A 20450-nucleotide genomic window follows, 5' to 3' on the forward strand; every position below is an offset into this window, starting at 1 on the left:
CAATGATGAAATGGCGGAGCAGACTTGAGGGGCTGAATGGCCTAATTCTTCTCCTATTTCTTATGGTCGTATGGGCTGCTGAACTGTGGCACATCAACTGCTTTCTTTACAATCCTGACTACCCTTTCATGGAACTACCTGGATATCCTTGTATTCCTAGGTCCTTCTACTCTGCAACACTCCCCAGGGCTTTATCAATCACTGTGAAAGTCTTGTCTGACTTCCCAAATCAATGGCAACCCCTTACACTTAACCTGAGTCAAGTGCTATTTGCTATTCCTCAGTCCACTCACCCATATTAACGTGACCTTCCAGTAACAACATTCCCTGCCATCGAGGACATCTTCAAGGTGTGGTGCCTTGAGAAGGTGGCATTCATCACTAAAGACCCTCATTCTTCAGAGCATGTCCTCTTCACATTTCCGTGATGGAGGAGGTACAGGAACCTGAAGACATACACTCAACATTTATGATAGGTTTTTTCTTTGCACCATCACATTTCTGAACAGTTCATGTACCTATGAACAGTACCTCATTATTTGTTTTTTAGACTTTTTTTTTGCAACAGTAATTTCTGTCATGTGGTGTAATCCCTTCCACAAAGCAACACATTTCACAATATGCGTCAGTCATAATAAACCTAATTTTGCCTATGATATCATCTATTTCCGTGTCATCTGAAAACTTACTAACCATGTCATCCAAATCATTTTTATAAATGATAAACAATAATATCCACAGCTCGAATCCCTGTGAAACACTAATACCCACAGGCTTCCATTCTGAAATAAAAACAACATTCCACCATTACTTCCAGCATCCTACCATCAAGTCCCTATGTATCCACTTAACTTGCTTTCTCTGGATCCCACATGATCTCCAGTATAGGCTTCTATGTGGGACCTTGTCAAAGGCCTTGCTAAGATCCATAGAGACAAGGTCCATCACTCTCCTCTCCTCAGAGGCTGCTGTCTGAACTCCATAAGTGTGCTAATAATGAATAGAACCTATGAGGTAATACTCCCCACCAACACTCAATACGCAAAGAGGCATGGCCCATATGCCTTCCAGACCCAGATTGCTCAATGTATTCATGATTCAATATTGTTGAATGTATTTCCTATCCACAAGTGTAGAGACATGCAAAATAATTGCTACTCTGGATATGATGCAGCATTAAAACATAATAAGATAAAGAACATAATGAAATACATATGAATATAAAAGATAGTTATATACTGTACATAGATTGATTATATGTCCATAAAGTGATGATAGACACAAGAATGTCTGTTCATGAGCCGACTGACAGGAGTTGATAAAGCAGTGGTGGTGGAGGTGTGGATCAGTTACAGGTTGGGGAAAGTAACTGCATTTGAGCCTGGTGGTCCTGGAGAGGATATTATGTAGCCTCCTCCCTGATAGAAGTGGGACAGACAGTTCATGAGCAGGGTGGGGGGATTCTTCATGCTGTGCTGGCCCTTTTTGCGGCACCTTTCTATATATATATGTCCTTGATGGCGGGTAGGCTGGTGCCAGTGATGACAAAAGTCAAGGTCTCAATTTTCATGAACTGTGTATGCAAATATTTTCTATATTTTCTATACTTTTTTTTAAATTAAAAAGGCAATAATATGGAAGAGCCAAGAGCATCACAGGTTAACATCAAAACCATTTTGAAGAGTACTGGCTCCTGTAAGGTTATTTATACAACCATGAGAAAATCTGCAGATGCTGGGAATCCAAGGCAACACACACATAATGCTGGAGGGTCAAAATGTTTGTTTTCAAGAAGGGTCTCTGCCGAAACTTCGATTGTTTACACTTTTCCGTAAATGCTGCCTGGCCTGCTGAGCTCCTCCAGCATTTTGTGGTGTGTGTGTGTGTGTGTCTTATTTATACAACCAGCAGAGGGCGGGCGATCCCCATGATTGAGCTTTCTGAAGCGGCGATGGAGACGGCGGAGGCTTAAAATATGTGCCCATTGTTTGAAATTAATTGGTATCGAAGTTTGTAAATCTATGAAACGATTGTGTTTAGATGTGTTTATACAAAAATAACACTTTTCACCCACTTTGCGGTTTGGCAATAAAAATGAGGTCGTAGCCACAGAAGTTCTTGTCAAACTTGAGTTGTTTGACCTGATGGGGAGGGAATGAATGCACTGCCGGGCGAATTTCTGTTAACAATAATATAACTGGATTGAAGTTGTTCTGGCCAACGTGAATACCCTTCACGCTTGTGAATAATGTATTCCTTCGAAGTCCAAAACGCATTAGGGCTTCAGAGGATTTCTTTTTGTTTGTTTTTAATATAAAACCTGCAATGCTTGTAAGAAAAAGCATAAAATGAGTTTTTAAGTTTGGGATCTTTTTAAAAGCAAAAATAAAATCGATTATCACGGCTTTCACTCACTCGTAGGCTCCAGGTCATCCCGGTCGGTTATTAGTTTGAAAGGAAAAGAAAAACGCTATAAAGATTCAGTGGATCGGGCAATTCTTGAGGAGAGAGAAACAGGCTGAAGAGATCTAGTTTAAACAGAGTTAAGACTTATGGTTAGAATTTGTTATTAATGGGCGTGCATTCTGGCCACACATTAGTGACTGCCATAAATCGGGATTGTTAATCGCCTATGCCTCCGTTTTAAGGAGATATTAATAAAAATGACTAAGCAAACAGCAAAAGAGGAACGCAGGGTACTGCCTGCAAACGCAAATGTCCTAGAAAATGAGCTAGATTTTGTAATACAGACTCGTGCACGAAGGAAAACAGCAAAAGAAAAGTTACGGCAGTCGGTCTCAACACGTCCTGGGACATTCCTCGAAGAACGAAAATGTCACTCTTAGCATTCAACTTGTTGATTTGTTGAAAGTCAACGTCATCCGCGTATATTTAAACCTCTTCCTCCCACATCTGATATTTACATACGGCAGCCCACATTTTTCACCAGAGTCTGGTGTATTTTCTTTTTTTGGGGGTTGTTTGAGACTTGCAGGAGCAGCGAGATGGCTCTGCCAGACAACCCCTGCGAGCTCCCTAACGGGGAGTCCGCTTTCCCGGCCGTGGTGGAGTTGAATGTCGGCGGGCAGGTGTATGTGACCCGCCACCGCACGCTGGTGGCCGTGCCCGACTCCCTGCTCTGGCACATGTTTAGCCGGAGCAGCCCCAAGGAGTTGCCAAAGGACAGCAAGGGTCGCTTCTTCCTAGACCGCGACGGTTTCCTATTCCGCTACATTCTGGACTACATGAGGGATCTCAGGCTGGTTCTGCCGGATTACTTCCCCGAGAGGTGCAGGCTGCAGCGGGAGGCGGAGTTCTTCCAGCTTCGGGAACTGGCCGGTCAACTGGCTGCCAAGGATGGCAAGACGGACACGCTCAACGAGCGTTGGAGGGGCGAGCAAGAAGGCGGCAAAGAGGCGGAGAAGGGCAGCCCGGTGACGCCGTCTCTCCCGCTGTCGTCCCCGCCAGCAGACAGCACCCAGCCCAGGAGGTCGGGCTACATCACCGTGGGTTACCGGGGCTCTTACACCATCGGACGGGACTGTCAAGCCGATGCCAAATTCAGAAGGGTAGCCAGGATTACCGTGTGCGGCAAGACTTCACTGGCCAAGGAAGTGTTCGGAGAAACCTTGAACGAGAGCCGGGACCCCGATCGCCCTCCCGAAAGGTACACATCCCGCTACTATCTCAAGTTCAACTTCCTGGAGCAGGCGTTTGACTTGTTAGCCGATGCAGGCTTCCACATGCTGGCATGTAGCTCCACTGGGACCTGCGCCTACGCCAGTGACCAGGGAGAGGATAAGATCTGGACCAGTTACACCGAGTATGTCTTCTGCAGAGAATGAGCGAGCCGGAATGCCAGTCCGCCCCCATTGAAACCAACCTCTCCCAAAGCTACGATGCCTACCTACCTATTTTGTTCCTACGACCTGGACTGCCCCTACAGAATAGGGCTTCACTTAATCCTTCGTGTGAGTGTGCGTGAGAAAGAGTGTCACACACGGCACACCTTGCTAAACTGTTCTCCCTTGGTACACAGAGAGTCTGTGTGTGTGTGTGTGTGTGTGTGTGTGAGAGAGAGAGAGAGAGGAAGGGAGAGGGAGAGAGGGAGAGAAAGAAAGATGGGGTGGGAGAGAGAGAGAATGAGAATGAATCGTAAGGTAGAACGGTTTAGCAAGGCTCAGGAAACCTTAGACGTCCAAACACAGCGTCCACGAGCAGAAGAAGAATAAAGCGTTGCTACTGGAAACGATGGTTTAAATATGTGGTTTTATTGATCCAGATAACAAGCTGTCAGCCTCACAGAGCGACGGCTTTACCACTAATACTGAGGGGCGCCCATATAACTAAACGCTTAACTATCAGCCGTCTCTTCCGTTTCTTAATTTTTACATACTACTCCACTTAGCTCCTGGCTGACGTACCAGCAGAGAACAGTACTTCCATCTGAATGTAGAAGCAGCTGTGTTGTTGGTGTTCCGGGGAGAGGGGCAGCAGATTTTCGAGTTTTGTCCTGTAGATCTCTGCTTGCATCCCCAACGTGGCGTCCATCATGTCAAATCCGACAATATTAAACACAAAAAAAATCGGATCGAAGAAATTATTATACCGTTTTAGTACACGTCGCAGTTGCATGCGCGCTGCTTGTAGTGTGCATTATCTTTTCGAAGTCCGAAAGAGTGTTTAACCTCGCTTTCTACCCTGCCATTTTGAAAACTGTTTAGGCGAAGCTTAAACTTGCACTTCCAGGAGAAGAACTCTCGAAATGGTATCATCGCGATTCGATCTTGTGATAGCGGCAGTTCGTGTCACTGCAGTTTTATAGGATATAGGATTTAAGTCATTTCAATAATAATGCAATGGTTTCGATATATCTAACAGGAAGTTTCTCTTCCTCATTTATTGCTTGCTGTAAATGAAGCATGTTAAAAAGGACTTAATATTTTTCATTAACAACGAGACGACTAGTCAAGCATGGAGACCAAATGTGGAATCACCCTATTGGTTTCTTGGTTTCAATATTCAGAATTATTACCTTGAAATCGGGACCAATATTGCACTAGAATAGTGTTGAAACCTGCTTTTTCTTTGTAATTACATAAATATCTGCCAGAGTGCAGAAATAGAAACGGCAATTGTGAAAGAAAGTACTGCCTTGTGTTTGAAGGGCTGGCAAGGGAATTAAAAAGTTATGTAAAAGTAGTAGGAGAAGATGTAAGCTCAGGGCACAAGTATGGAGGACAAAGACGGAACTTAGTAAGGGATTCTGAACTTCGGTGTAGTCACAGTTCCTGGGCCTGACATTTGATAATCAGGGTAAATGACTTGAATTTCATTTAGATTCTAGGTTACCATCATATTCTTTCTTTCCTGAAGAGTTCTTCTCTGGCAAAGCCCTTTTGCTCTCCGCTGATAGTAACCACCTGCTGGGACTTGTCAGTCTGTGTTTGCAATCAGTTAGCAGGGTTAGCAAGTTATTGTCGTTGTTGTGTCAGGTCTGGCTAATCAGAAGAACTAAGTTCAACAATGGGAAAAATGTCTAATTTCTTGCTGAAGACAACTCCTATAGTTTCAAAGGTTTAACATATTTGCAGTGATCTAATATGGACACATTTTTAAATCTGTCCAGAAGAAAACGATTTATCATTCCTCCTTTCACCTTTCACTCTTGGCTCTTAGCTACCCTTTATGGCTTCTAGGTGAGAGCTCTAGTAGCAAGGCATCTTTAAGACGGTCATTGTAAACTTCCTGTCCCATTCCTACAGCTGCTGCTTCAGTGGACATTTACAAAGTAGCCAGGAATGGTTCAGGCAGGACTGGCTGTTTACTTTGGAGTTATGAGGTTCTTTGTAGGCATATTAGTTTTTATTTAATGTATTTTCACAAACTGACAAAATATAAAGCAGTTGCTGAAATCAGTTAAGGCAGTGTGATGGTTTAATTCCAAACACTGTTTATGGACTGTTTAAAACAGTATGGATTAGGATTAATCTGGATGGAATTGAGAACTTTTATTATAAAAAAAGGGGACATCATGTCAGTAGAGAAAAATAAAGAGCAGTTAGTTCACAGTGCTTTGCAATTTCTCTATGATGAATGTAAAGGAGCCATATTGTTTGTCAATCAACAGTGCACTGGGTCTTTAAAATCAGATAATTAAATAATGTGGTTTATATTTCCCTGCTTTCATGTTAATTTTAACTATTGCCATCTTGTTAAGTGCTAGTTATAGCTCAGTGGATATTTGCATTAAGGAAGTTATATTAGCCTATAATTTTGAGCACCACTGCAGAGATATCATCAATTGCTAAGCGAATAATACTTGCCACACCTTCCACTATTGTTCCACAATGCTGTTTTGAAGCAGGGCAGAGGAATTGTTGTCACTTTTGGCCAATATGTATTACTCAATCAATAGATTATCTTTCCTACTTACTTATCTAAACCCATCATCCCTACTGTGACATAGGCCACTGACAGCAGTTTGCTATCTTCTTGGTCTTCTCGACAAAGGTTTTCCCTTTCCCAGAGATGGGGTCTTTGGAGCTTCTATGGGCATTTCTGTAGCTCTGGGTTTTTGGTGGGATGGGTTTGCTAACCCCATACTGAACCCTCCTCTTTCACAGCTGAGCTTGGGATCGTGCATGCTGGAGTTAATAGATTATCTGCACATTAATATAAAGCTGCTTGTGGCGTTAAGATATGCACAAATTAGTAGTGATACTTCATCACTACAGTAATAACAATCCAGAGAATTATTTCATTAACTAAAGCAACTTGAGGAATCCAGAAGACATGAAGGTGACTATATCGATGCAAGTATTTTCTTTTACTACCATACTGGTAGCATACAAAAGAGAAGCTCTATTGGGAAAAAATAATAACCATCCTTACATCTGTATTTAATACTTGGCAAATATGCTTCCATCCAAATTAATCCATTCATAGAATGACAATTGCCTAGAGATAATATCCTAAAAAGATTGTACTACCTGAAGGGATGCTTTATTTATGGGAACATTTTATTTTAAATGCAGGAGTTTAAACAGTGAGAGGCAAGTAAAGGGCCAGTCATCCATCAGAAAATATAGAATCTCACAATTATTTTGGAGCAGTTTTAGCACTGACACATTATTAATGAGCTAAAGAAAACGTGACTTTTTAAGTTATTGAATAAATAATTTCCCCAAGTGAGATAGAAGAGTTAAACCCAGAATAGTACTTCGAAGATCAGGACTAGAAATTTAAGATCAAATGAATTTAATCGAATCTTACATAATAATTAACTTCCTTGTTCAGGGATTGAATAATGGTTGAAAAAAATCCAGTAAAATGAAAGTTTAGCAGTTCCTACAAGAGGCAACATCTGCTCTGTCAGTTTAGGAATAAGATTAAAGTGGTATTTTCACTCTTTACCAGACGTCCAAAATGTAGTTACTTTGATGTACTAAGATTGAACTGTAATTTTGTTTTATTAAACACTTATAAAAAATTAAAATGTTCTACTAAAAATGTCTCTGTTTAAAAATGTGTCTGCTTAGCCATTTCTTGGTGATTACAAATTGTGATTTTTTTTTTGTCACACCAATTTTAATTAAACACTGCTTTTCAAAGTGGTTCTTTTATTGTTGCCTATTATGTTATTGTAGTGAATTATTTCTGTCATCTTTTTACTTTGCTTATCATCAGGGAGGAGTATGTCACTTAGATTTTTCAACATGGTCTTTATATATATATCATTGTATTGTATAAATATTAGGAAGTATTCCCTGTCATAGTTTCCTATCCTGCGAGCCTAGCATGGAAAAAAATGAGCTTTGCAACTCTTCCACACCTTTTCCTTTGAAGCTTTGATTCCTTTCATGTTGATGAATTGATAAACGAAGTCGCAGGCAAAATGAGAATTGTTGAACTGGCTAAACAATTGTGGCTTCTTTAAACTTCAGTCAAATAATGGGAAAGAGAATATTATATTGTCAGAATCAGGTTTAGTATCACTGATATATGTCATGAGATTTATTGTTTTGTGGCAGCAGGACACTGCAATACGTAAAATACTATAAACTACAATTTAAATTATAATTTATCTGTACCTCCCTCTGTAACTGGATCCTAGACTTCCTAACCAGAAGACCACAATCTGTGTAGATGGGAAACAACATCTCCACCTCTCTGACAATCAACTCTGGCACATCTCAGGGATGTGTGCTTAGACCACTGCTCTACTCTCTACACCCATGACAGATCCAATGCCATCTATAATTTTGCTGACGGTACACCAATTGTTGACAGAATTTCAGATGGTAATGAGAGGGCATACAGGAGTGAGAAATATCAGGCCAGTTGAGTGTTGTCACAGCAACAACCTTGCACTCAATGTCAGTAAGACCAATGAACTGAATGTGGACTTCAGAAAGCGTAAGACGAGGGAACACACACCAGTCCTCCTACAGGGATCAGAAGTGGAAAGAGTGAACAATTTCAAGTTCCTGGGTGTCAATATCTCTGAGAATCTAACCTGCACCCAATATATTGATTCAGTGAAAAAGAAGGCACAGCAGCAGCTATATTTCATTGGAGTGTGAGAAGATTTGGTACTGTATGTCTCCAAAAACTCTCAGAATGTTCTACATATGTACCGTGGAGAGCATTCTAACTGTTTGCATCACCGTATGGGTGGGAGGGGGGGCTACTACACAGGATTGAAGTAAGTTGCAGAGAGTTGTAAACTTAGCTCCATCATGGACACTAGCCCTCATAGTATGCAGGGCACCTTCAAGGAGCAATGCCTCAAAAAAGTGGTGTCTATCATTAAGGATACCCATCACCCAGGTAATGTATTGTTCTCATTGCTACCGTCAGGAAGGAGGTACAGAAGCCTGAAGGCACACACTCAATGATTCAGGAACAGCTTCTTCCCCCTGCCATCCAATTTCTGAATGGACATTGAACCATGAACATGACCTCACTTACTGTAATTCATTTTTTCCCCTATCACTATGTATTGCATTGTACTGCTGCTGCAAAGTCAACAAACTTTACAGTGATATTAAACCTGAGCCTGATTCCGATTCTGAAGAAAAATATATCTAAATAAATTGTACAAGAAGAGAGCAAAGATACTGAGGTAGTGTTCATAGGTTGATTCATTGTCCGTTCAGAAATCTAGGGAAGAAGCTGTTCCTAAAACATTGAGTGTGTGCCTTCAGGCTCCTGTACCTCCTCTCTGATGGTAGTAATTAGAAGGGAGCCTGTCCTGGGTGAGGAGGGTACTTAATGATGGATGTTCCCTTTCTGAGGCATCACATTTTGAAGATATCCTCTATGCTGGGGAGGCTAGTGCCCATGATGGAGCTGGTTGAGTTTGCAACCCTCTGCAACTTCCTGTCCGGTTAGAATCTTGACTGAGTTTTCCAATATCAAAGAAATATCAAAACCGATTACATCAAAAAATGACAAGAAGCTAATTGCTGCACTATTAACAATCATTTCATTCAAAATTAAATTAACTCCAAATGAATATTGTGCAGAAATATGATAAATTAATCCTTTTTAAACTTTAGAAAGGCAATATTCTCCCCTACACTAAATGAGAAATCGATGCTAATATATTAGCAACTGACATTTCTGCAATGATTTATCCACAAGTTATCCACAATGATCTTATGGTGGGGGGGGAATTTTATGAAATACATATGACAGTGAAAATTGTAGACTAAAGCCATCAATCACAATGACCTGATTATAGTCTTGTATTCACACTTTCCTAGCATATGACCTGTCACTCAGTATAACTGGTGAAGACTGATATATCAGTTTGAAATTATGATTCTGTTTCTGAGTCAAATGTATAGAAATAGACATCAGAGGTAATAACAAATAGCCAGTGATAAATAATGTTTTACTGGTATCATAAGATAACGAGATGCAAATCAATGCAGAGGACGGCAGAGCAGAACCAATGGGTTTAGCATTACTGTGGTACCATGGCACAACGCCATTTACTGTGTGATTCTGGGTCTTCATTCATCTCTCCTGGGGAGTATGTCACCCATTTCTGACATTTCTGTCAGGAAGCCGACATCAAATTCACACACGTAGTTTAATACAAAAATATCAATATAGATAAATTGTTTGCGGCCTACTGTATCATTGCATATCATTGCGGTCAATTTAAGCTGTTTATAAGGCAGCCCAGGTGAAAAGCACCTGCACAATTTGAGTTTGTTGAAAGGGTTAACAATTATCCCAGGACTCCTTCTGTCTCTAATATACGTTTGTGTTAATTATTTAATAACGATTTAAAATTTCAAAAAAACTTTAACCTCATGTTCTAATTTTATTAGCAATTCATGTAAATCTTAACAAGTTAATTAATATTTGTACTTTTTGTTTATTTGGTATTGTGTATGTGGCCTGGTTACACAACAATGCTATTAATAAAAACGCTGGAGATGGGATCTAAGGTTCATAGTTCTCTACTGGCAGAAACCGAACTCGGCACACATGTACAGATCAATACGCACCTAATAGCACATGCTCAATACGTGCCTAATAGAGCATGCAACGACGTGTCCCTGCAACATAAAGTAGTCCCTTATTATACTGTAGGCCATACAGTACACTCCTCCCCTTTTATTTTAATAGCGTATCAATATTTTTTATCCGGGTCACTACGCTAAACAAATATAACATACAAACGCCTACCATTTGTTTACTTAGTAACTTAATAATATCAAATTATAACAAGGTAACGTAATAATATCAAATTATAACAAGCCTTTTTTTTACTTTTGGTCTAAGGCACATTTATAAATCAAGTCTCTGGGTAACGTCTGTCAATAAACTTGTTTGTTTTAATACAGATTTCCATATAAAAGTCATGAAAGGTTGACCTCTGAGCATAGGGAGTTAAGAAGATGTGCGCCTCCAACTTGCTAAGAGTTCTAGGCAGCAGATTGCCTCCATATAATGAAAACTCCTCTGTGCAGCTGGCCTAGATATATATACGCATCTTTGTGCTATCACTTGTCTTCCTTACCCATATCTCATTTGTTCTAACTGAGCTAATTACACAGCCAATCTTTGTATTCTCCTTAGATTCCAGATAGATAGCCTAACCTTTATGATACCATCTCTTATCGTAATATAACTTTCCATCTTCTATTTGGGCTTCGTATCTTTGTGCTGGTGATTCAGCAGGAGTGCTGGGAAGATGCTCAGGAGAAGACAGAGATGCTGGTCTTTTTGGAGGTTTAAGCTTATTGAGAGTTTGGAGATCTTCCATTATCTGTTCATCTGTTAACAAGTAATTTAACTGCACAGGTGCAGGTTTTTGTCTTTTGTCTGTAACTGGAACAGGGTCATTATGTCTCCTCCTTCGTTTCCTCGTCACTATTGGCTTTACCTCCATAGAATCTCCTGTGAGTTCCTCTGTTAACCTCTCATTCTCACTCATCTTTTCTTCTAACTCAATCTTTTTATCTTCAAATTCCTTCACTGCTGCTTTCTTCTCTTTAATATAATTCCTTTCTACTTGTTCTGTCTCCAGCTGCAGAAAAAGCTCTGCATTTCATATTCTTTTCTTGTATTGTTGACCTAGTTTCTTCATCCTTTTCTGATACTCCTACAAAGTGCCTTCCTGTAACTGCTGTAGCTGTCTTTTGAAAGATGTCAATTTCTCCTGGAACATCTGCTCTTTTACTTCCAGGTAGTCTTCATCATCCTGCTTAATGGCAATATCTGTCTCCCTTGCATCCTCTATCTTCATCTGAGTCGCGGCCACGGATACTGTGTTCATCCTCATTGTTGACGCTGTCTAGCTCCTCTTTGTCATTGTAATAGTCGAGAGGAGTGAAAGGAGAGCTGTGGACATCTTCCCTGCCGAGTTGCCCTCCTTTGTTGACACACCTAGTGCCTTGATGGTGTGCCACTCCAACTGGATTTTCCTGAGCCATTCTCGTCCCAGCGATGGTGGTCCTCTATTTTTCAGTACATAGAGGTTCAGCTGCTGTGTTTTGTCTCCATAGGTCACTGTAACTTTAATTTTACCTTTGGGATGCACTTTCTGTCCTGTGTAAGTCTTTAGTAGAAGTTTAGTTCATTTCAGAGGTATGTGTGAAAACAGTCGTTTGTAGTCGTGTACAGAGATCACTGTTAAAGCTGAGCCTGTGTCCAACTCCATTTTCAGTCTCACACCCGCCACTTGTGGAGTGATCCATATTACTCTTCGATCATCTGTCTCTTTCACGCTCTGAAGTTGCCGACAAGACAGATCACTTTCATTGGAGTCGTTTTCATCAGAACTGCCTTCTTTCATTTTGTGTACCTTGTTGTATTTTCCTTTCTGGGGTTTCTCGTTTCTCTGTATTTTGCCCTTTTTCTGCTGTTGACTAGCTTTGCATACTCTGCCAATGTGGCCCTGTTTGCCACAGTTTCTGCATTCTTTGTCTTTAAACCAACAGTCATCCAGGTCATGTGACCTGTTCCCACATCGGTAACATTTCTTTCCTTCATTCCTGTCCACCCCGTGCCGCTGTTTCCATTGATATTGCAATGTTTAGTGCTTTCTCAAATGTAAGGTCTCTTTCACACAGTTGGGCAAGTGGCCAAGTGGTTAGGGCGTTCGTCTAGTGATTTGAAGGTCGCTAGTTTGAGCCTCAGCTGTGGCAGCGTGTTTGTGTCCTTGAGCAAGGCACTTAACCACACATTGCTCTAGTGTCTGTGCGAGGAGTGGCGCCCCACACAGACTTCCAATCTGCACCTTGTAAGGCATGAAAATGCCCGAAGCAGGCCTCTCATGGTCTGAGTCGACGTTCCCTCCCTCCCACACAGAAACTTCTTCTGTGTGGTTTCACAGTGCATGCCACACACTAACCTGTCCCTCAATGCATCCGATATACCAAATCCAAATTGACAATGTTCTGATAATTTGCGCAATTCAGCACAATATTCAAAAATACTTTCATTTTTGCTCTGATTCCGAATGTGAGATTTAAATCTTTCAGTGGTTTGGAGTTTAAATACTGTTGGAGAGTGTCTATTATTTGCTTGAATGTTTTATCAGCTGGCTTTTCAGGGGTTAACAAGCTCCATAGCAGGCTGTATGTTTTTGCTGAGTAAGATGCTAGCTTTCTTTTCATCCTTAAGACCGTTAGCCTCACAGTTGCCCAGTCTTCAATGCCACTATCCAATGCTGTAATGGTTCCAATCGTCGCCATCTTTGTTATGTTAATTATGTTAATTAACCCCCATTCTCCGCTCATTTTCCTTTTTTTTGACTCATGCGTCCTTTTTGTTAGCACCATGAGCACACTCCATCTAGATGTGTGTGTCGCTCCTTTTTATGTCCCTTCTGGGGCAGGCAGACCCTCAGCCCCTGGGAGTCAGCGCCGGCTGTGGTCTCGGCTGGACGTGCTATGGCTCCGACTGTGTCTCTTAGTCTCCCGAGATTCCCGACCCCGGTTGTGCTCCTGCTTCCTTTCAGACTCGCGGCCTCGCTCTGCCTCCTCCTCCCGCTCCTTGGCTTGTTCCTGGCACTCTTCTTCCAAGCGTCGTTATCAGTTAAAACATGGCATTCCGATACGACATAGGTTCATTAACCTCGTCGCCAATTTATTGTGTATGTGGCCTGGTTACACAACGATGCCGTTAATAAAAGTGCTGGAGACGGGAACTAAGGTTCATGGTTCTTTATTGGCAGAAACCGAACTCGGGGCACACACGTACAGATCAATACGTGCCTAATAGTGTATGCAACAACGTGTCCCTTATTATGCTGTCGGCCATACAGTGCAGGTATGTTGTTTGTGTAATTCTTGAATGTGATTAGATAGCCAGTTGCTTGATGATTTCAAAGCTGTGAGATAAACAATGACTTATTTCCTAAAGTACCAACTGAATTGCCTTAATTAGCTTGCTTGATATTTCAAAAGCAGCATCTGATTAGATGCCTAGATGTAAAATGTGTAATGTTGTAATTTATACAAACAGATTTGTTAATGAAAAATGGACATCCAAACCTTTTTTTTTGTCCCAGCTAACTGAGGCACCTGAACAAATGCAAACATTGAAAGGTACTCGAAGCTCAATAGTCAGATTTTGGTTTGCTGAGCCAAATGTAATATGGGGCTGGTGTATGACCAAATCATTTTAATTGGCACAAAGACCCAAAGAGGATAGGCAATCCAGCCACTAGTGTAGAAATTCAACTGCATAGCTGATGCTTTTAATGTATTGTGCAATTGAATTGATACAACTTTGGAATCTTATACTTTGGTGCACGAAACAAGTTTATTCATGAAAAACCGAGGGGTGTAGTAATTACATCAGTTGTTATACATTGCATGCTTGTTGTTGCTAGTATGATGTTAGACCATGGACAGGCAAGGCTGTTCTCGGAATGGAGGGAGGTGACTCATGGTGTTTGTCAGGGATTGGTACTGGGATTCTTGTTATTCACTGTCTACATAAATGATTTGGCTGCAAATGCACAAGACTTGATCAGTACGTTTGCAGAGGACACGAGGTGTTGTTGATGGTGACTAAAGTTATTGCAGATTGCAAGGGGATCCTGATCAGTGTGATGAGGAGTGAAAATAGATTTCACTGCAAGTAAGTATGCAATGAATCATTTTGTAAAGTCGAACCAAATGAATCATCCAGTAGTGCTTACATCCACTGTGATGAAGTTCTTTGAGAAGTCAGTAATGAAACATATCAACTCTTATCTCAGGAGCGACTTGGATCCGCTCCAATTTGTCTATCGTAACAACAGTTTAACAGCAGATGCCATCTCATTAGCTCTTCACTCAACCCTGGAACATCTGGACAGTGAAGATGCATACATCAGGATGCTTTTTATCAACTACAGCTCAATATTCATTACTATCACCCTCTGAAAACTAATCCATAAGCTCCAAGTCCTAGGTGTCAGTATCTCTTTATGAAATTCGATCCTGTATTTCCTCACTTGTAGACCCTTGTCAGTTCAGATTGGCAACAACAGCTCCACAATCACCATCAACACAGTTGCACCACAAGGCTGTGTGCTTAGCCCCCTGCTTTACTCACTTTACACTTTGACTGTGAAGCTAAGCACAGCTCCAATGCCATATTTAAGCTTGCTGATTAACCAAGTAATTGGTGGTGGCGAATCAGCATAAGGGAGGGAGATTGAAAATCTGGCTGAGTGATGCCCCGACAACAACCTCTCACTCAATGTCAGCAAGACCAAGGAGCCGAATATTAACTACAGAAGGGGGAAACCAGAGGTTCATGAGCCATTCATGTCAGAGGATAAGAGGTGGAGAGGGTCACCAACTTTAAATTCCTTGGCACTATCATTTCAGAGGATCTGTTCCGGGTACAGCACGTAAGTGCCATTACAAAGAAAGCACGGCAACGCATCAACTTTCTTAGATGTTTGCATAGATTTAGCACGATACGTAAAACTTCTATAGATGTGCAATGGAGTGTATACTGACTGGTTGCATCACAGCCTAGTATGGAAACACCAATGTCTTTGAATGGAAGTGCCTACAAAAAGTAGTGGACACAACCCAGTTGATCATGGGTAAAGCCCTCCCCACCACTGAGTACAAGAAGTGCTGTTGCAGGAAAGCAGTAGCCATCGTCATGGACCCCACTATTCATGCCATGCTCTCTTCTCGCTACTGTCATCAGGAAGGTATTACAAAAGCCTCAGGACCTACCAGATTTAGGAACTATTATTACCCCTTAACTACCAGGCTTTTGAACCAGAGGAGATAACTTTACTCACCCCAACACTGAACTGTTCCCACAACTTATGGACTCACTTTCAAGGAGTCTTCTTCTCCTGTTCCTCATATTTATTATTATTATTATTTTGCATTTTTCTTTTTGTATTTGCATTGTTTGTTGTCTTTTGCATATTGGCTGTTTGTCTGTCTTGTTGTGTATAGCTGTGTATTTTTGTTTGTATTGTGAATGCCACAAGAAAGTGAATCTGTGGGTTGTATATGATGAATACATGTACTTTGATAATGCATTTACATGAAAGCATCGAAGAATTCAAATCCACTGCAGTAATGCACCTACGGCTCCAATCACCAAAAGCAGAACAAACCCAGTCAGACAAACCCTACATCAATCAAAGAACACATCTTCAGTGCTCCTGCTGGAGTGCAATCTGCTCTACTGGTCGGTCCTGAATACGGTCACCTCAGCTCTTCATTGATATCAGGTGGAATAAATCAAATTGACCAAAAACTGGCTTCTATGCAGAACGGGATCTCAAGAAGATGTCAAGGTGGGTCATACACTGGACAACTCTGACTGAATATGGTTGTGAATGCCTCAGCCTTGTACTTAACCTTGTATGTTGGACCCCACGAAAGATGGAGGCTTTCTCTTTCTGTTCACCTTCACTCACAAGAGGATGTGACAGGACTACAGAGCTTTGTTCCGAACTGCTGGAATAGGATTGTCTAAACCTACTTTCATACCTTTCCATTGCATTCAGTCTGAGATCAACCCCAATGTTAGGATCACCCATTTGCACTTTTGTGACGTTCATTGGCAATGCCTCAGCAGCAGCTGAAACCTCCTTGGTTTTACTACGTTGGATTTAGCTGCTCAATATTCCCTAGTCATATTCTTATATTCCACCTCCCATAAATGTAAACTCATCCAAAATACACTCAGTTGCCACTTTATTAGGTGTACCTGAAACAACGGCTCGTCAATGCAAATATCTAATCAGCCAATCATGTGGCAGGAACTCAGTGGATAAAAGCATGCAGACATGGTCAAGAGGTTCAGTTGCTGAACAGAACACATTTCAGAATGGGGAAGAAATGGGATCTCGGTGACTTTGACCATGGAATGATTGATTGTTGGCGCCAGACAGGGTGTTTTGAGTATCTTAGAAACTGAAAATCTTGTGGGAATTTCCATGCACAACAGTCTCTAGAGTTTACAGAGAATGGTGTGATTTCAAAAAAAATCCAATGAGTGTCAGTTCTGTGCGTGAAAATACCTTATTAATGAGAGAGGTCAGAGGAGAATTCCCAAATTGGCTCAAGCTGACAGGAAGCCGACAGAAACACAAATGAACATGTAACACAACAATGGCGTGTGGAAGAGCATCTCTGAATGCACAATATGTCGAACTTTGAAGTGGGTGGGCTACAGCAGTAGGAGACCATGAACATACACTCAGTGCCACTTTATTAGGTACAGGAGCTACTTGATAAAGTGGCCACCCAGGGTATTGTTTTCTTATTCCAACATGCAACAAGTCCTATCCATCCATGACCAGTGGGCCTACATGTCCACATCATTCTGGGAAAGGCTTAGGGCATGGATCAGCATGTGGAATTATGACATTGTAGCCATTAGTGAGGCTTTGTTGCAGGAGAGGCAAGACTGGTAGCTCAGTATTTCAGAGTTGCTTTACTTTAGATGTGACAGAGCCTGGAGGCATTAAGCGGGGGTGGGGGTGGGGGTTGCCTTTACTAGTCAGGGAAAATGTTACACTAGTGGTCAGGCAGGACAGACTGGAGAGCTCTTCTACTGAGGCTATGTGGGTGGAACTGAGGAATAAGAAAGAGTTGACTATGTTAATGGGATTATTTTTACACCGCCCAACAGTCTACAAGATTCAGAGGCACAGATTTGTAGAGAGATCACAGACTGTTGCAAGAAGCATAAGTTTGTGATAATAGGTGATTTTAACTTTCCATACATTGTTTGGGGCTCCCATACTGTAAGAGGGCTGGATGGGATATAGTTTGGCAAATGTGCTCAGGAAAATTTCCTTAATCAGTACATAGAGGTCACAACTAGAAAGAGTGTGATATTGATCTCCTGTTAGGGGATAAGACAGGGCAGGTTATGGAAGATTGTGTAGAGAAACACTTTGTATCTAGTGATCACAATGTCATTAGTTTCAGGATAATTATGGAGAAGGATGGGTCTGGTCCTGGGGTTGAGATGATAAAATGGAAAAAAGGCCTATTTTGTTGGTTTTCAGAAAGGAACTTCAAGTGTGGATTGAGACAGGTTGTTTTCTGGCAAAGGTATACTTTGTGAGGCCTTCAAAGTTGGCATTTTGGGAGTACACATTGTGTATGTTCCTTTCATAATAAAAAAACAAAGATAACCCATTTAGGGAGATTATATTTTTAAGAGATATTGAGACGTATTAGGGATAGTCAACATGGTTTTGTGCATGGTAGTCATGTCTCACCAATCTTACAGGGTTTTTGGAGGAAGTTACTAGGAAAGTTGATGAGGGCAAGGCAGTTAATCTTGTCTACATAGACTTTAGAAAGGCCTTTGACAAAGTTCTGCAAGAGAGGTTGGTTAAGAGGCTCAGTTTTTGGCTTTCAAAATGAGATAGTAACTTGGATTAGACATTGGCTTCATGGGAGAAGCCAGAGAGTGGTAGTAGATGGTTGCCTCTCCGACCGGAGGCCTGTGACTCGTGGTGTGCCACAGGGATTGGTACTGGCTCCATTGTTGTTTGACATTTTACAGTATGTCAGTGATCTGGATGATAATGTAGTAAAATGGATCAGCAAATCTCCAAAAATGGTCAGCAAGAAAGACTATCAAACCTTGTGGTGTGATCTGGACCAGCTGGAAAAATGGGCTGAGAAATGACAGATGGAATTTAAAGCAGACAAGTGCAAGGTGTTGGATTTTGGGATGACAAACCAGGGTAGGACTTACATGATGATTGGTAGGGCACTGATGAGTGCAGTAGAACAGGGATCTCAGAATACAGATCCTTAATTCCTTGGAAGTGTTGTCACAATTCTGTAAAGTTATATAGAAAGCTTTTGGCATTTTAGCCTTCATGAATCAAAGTCTGTGAGTAGAGGAGTTGGGATGTTCTGATGAAGTTGTATAAAATATTGGTGAGACCTAATTTGGAGTATTGTATGTAGTTTTGGTCACCCACCAACTGCAGGAAAGATGTCACTAAGATTGAATGAGTGCAGAGAAAATTTACAAGGATGTTGCCAGGACTTGAGGACCTGAGTTATTGGGAAAGGTTGAATAGGCTAGGACTTTATATCCTAGAGCATAGAAGAATCAGGGGAGATTTGATAGAGGTATACAAAACTATGAGGGGTATAGATAGAGTAAATGCAAGTAGGCTTTTTCAACTGAGGTTGGGCGAGACTAGAATTAGGGGCCATGCGTTAAGTGTGAAAGCAGAAATGTTCAAGGGGAACATGAGAGAGAACTTCTTCACTCGGAGGGTGGTGATAGGATAGAACGAGCTGCCAGTGGAAGTGGTGAATGCGGGTTTGGTTTCAACATTTAAGAGAAACCTGGATAGGTATATGGATGGGAGGGCTATGGAGAGCTATGGTCCGGGTGCATGTCGATGGAACAAGGCAGATTATTAGTTTGGCATATATGGGCTGAGGGCCTTTTTCTATGCTATAGTGATCTATGTGTCTATGACTATGATCTGATGAAAGTTAATGGACCTCAGTCATTACTCCTATTCCTCTCACCACAGATGCTGCCCAGTCTGTGGAGTACTTTGAACATTTTGTTCTTATTTCATCTTTCCAGCACTTGTAGCTTTATGTTGGACCGATTTTGACCCCTGGTTAAGTAATGACTTAATTTAAAAAAAAACACCTTGATTTTCATTTTGAAAACCCTCCCTGACCTAGCTCCTCCCATTTTGAGAATTTTCACCTACCCGAGCACTCTGTAAGATATCCACATTAAACCTCTCTGCCTCTGTGCCTCTGCTTCTTCAGAAACCTATCACTTCAATGAAGCTTGGCTTGGTATCAGGTAACCAAGCTCCTGTGTTACTACATTGGTAGTGCTCTATAAATGTATATTGCTTTAAGTCAGGCCAATTATTTTACCCAACCCTCAGGCTATATGACAGTCTTGGCTGATACGTGGTCTAATTCATTCAGCACTCCCTCCCTTCCTTTGAAGTGTATCTTGAAAATTGATTTGTGGGCAGGGAACCAGCAGCAGGCGTCATTGAGGCTTTTAGGTGCCAAATTATGAATTGCTGACAGCATAATGTACTGAATTGCCCCAGCTAGATTATCTTCCATATTCATTTTGAAAGTTAGTGAGTGAATAGGTCAGAGTTTAGTGATTGCTGTTACCCACAGCTTCTGATTTGCTGATGAATTTTCACAGATTTAACATTTGAACATTTGCAGAATTGCTGTCTAATAAAACAGAAGTTTAGAACACAGAAATATTTACACCAGCCTTGACTTTCAGCTTTGGAGTGCCACTAATCTTATGAAATCCATTAAGTTTAGTCCATTCTTTTATTTTTGATTTACTCAGTTATTGAAATTAGCAAAAAATTATGCTATATGTTTTATTCGTTTAATTTTGCTATTAAAGACAAGGATTGCATTGTCTGCGTAAATAGTTCCCTGTCTTAGTGTCTCATGATTTTGGTAAAT

The 20450-nt window shown here is 41.2% G+C and overlaps 1 protein-coding gene across 1 annotated transcript; it reads left to right on the top strand.

The window, feature by feature from the left end:
- Positions 1-2796: 2796 nt before the first annotated feature.
- LOC140198001 (BTB/POZ domain-containing protein KCTD12-like) lies at positions 2797-7616 on the top strand. Its single transcript, XM_072258772.1, has one exon. It carries the CDS (start codon positions 3006-3008, stop codon positions 3843-3845), a length of 840 nt encoding a protein of 279 aa, XP_072114873.1. The 5' UTR covers positions 2797-3005; the 3' UTR covers positions 3846-7616.
- The last annotated feature ends 12834 nt before the right edge of the window (positions 7617-20450 follow it).

This window comes from Mobula birostris, chromosome 5 (genome assembly GCF_030028105.1).
Source record: "Mobula birostris isolate sMobBir1 chromosome 5, sMobBir1.hap1, whole genome shotgun sequence".
Classification (NCBI taxonomy): Eukaryota; Metazoa; Chordata; class Chondrichthyes; order Myliobatiformes; family Myliobatidae; genus Mobula; species Mobula birostris.

What these genes read in the sequence shown, in the direction of transcription:
- LOC140198001 (XM_072258772.1), top strand. Translation starts at nt 3,006, where the DNA reads ATGGCTCTGCCAGACAACCCCTGCGAGCTCCCTAACGGGGAGTCCGCT.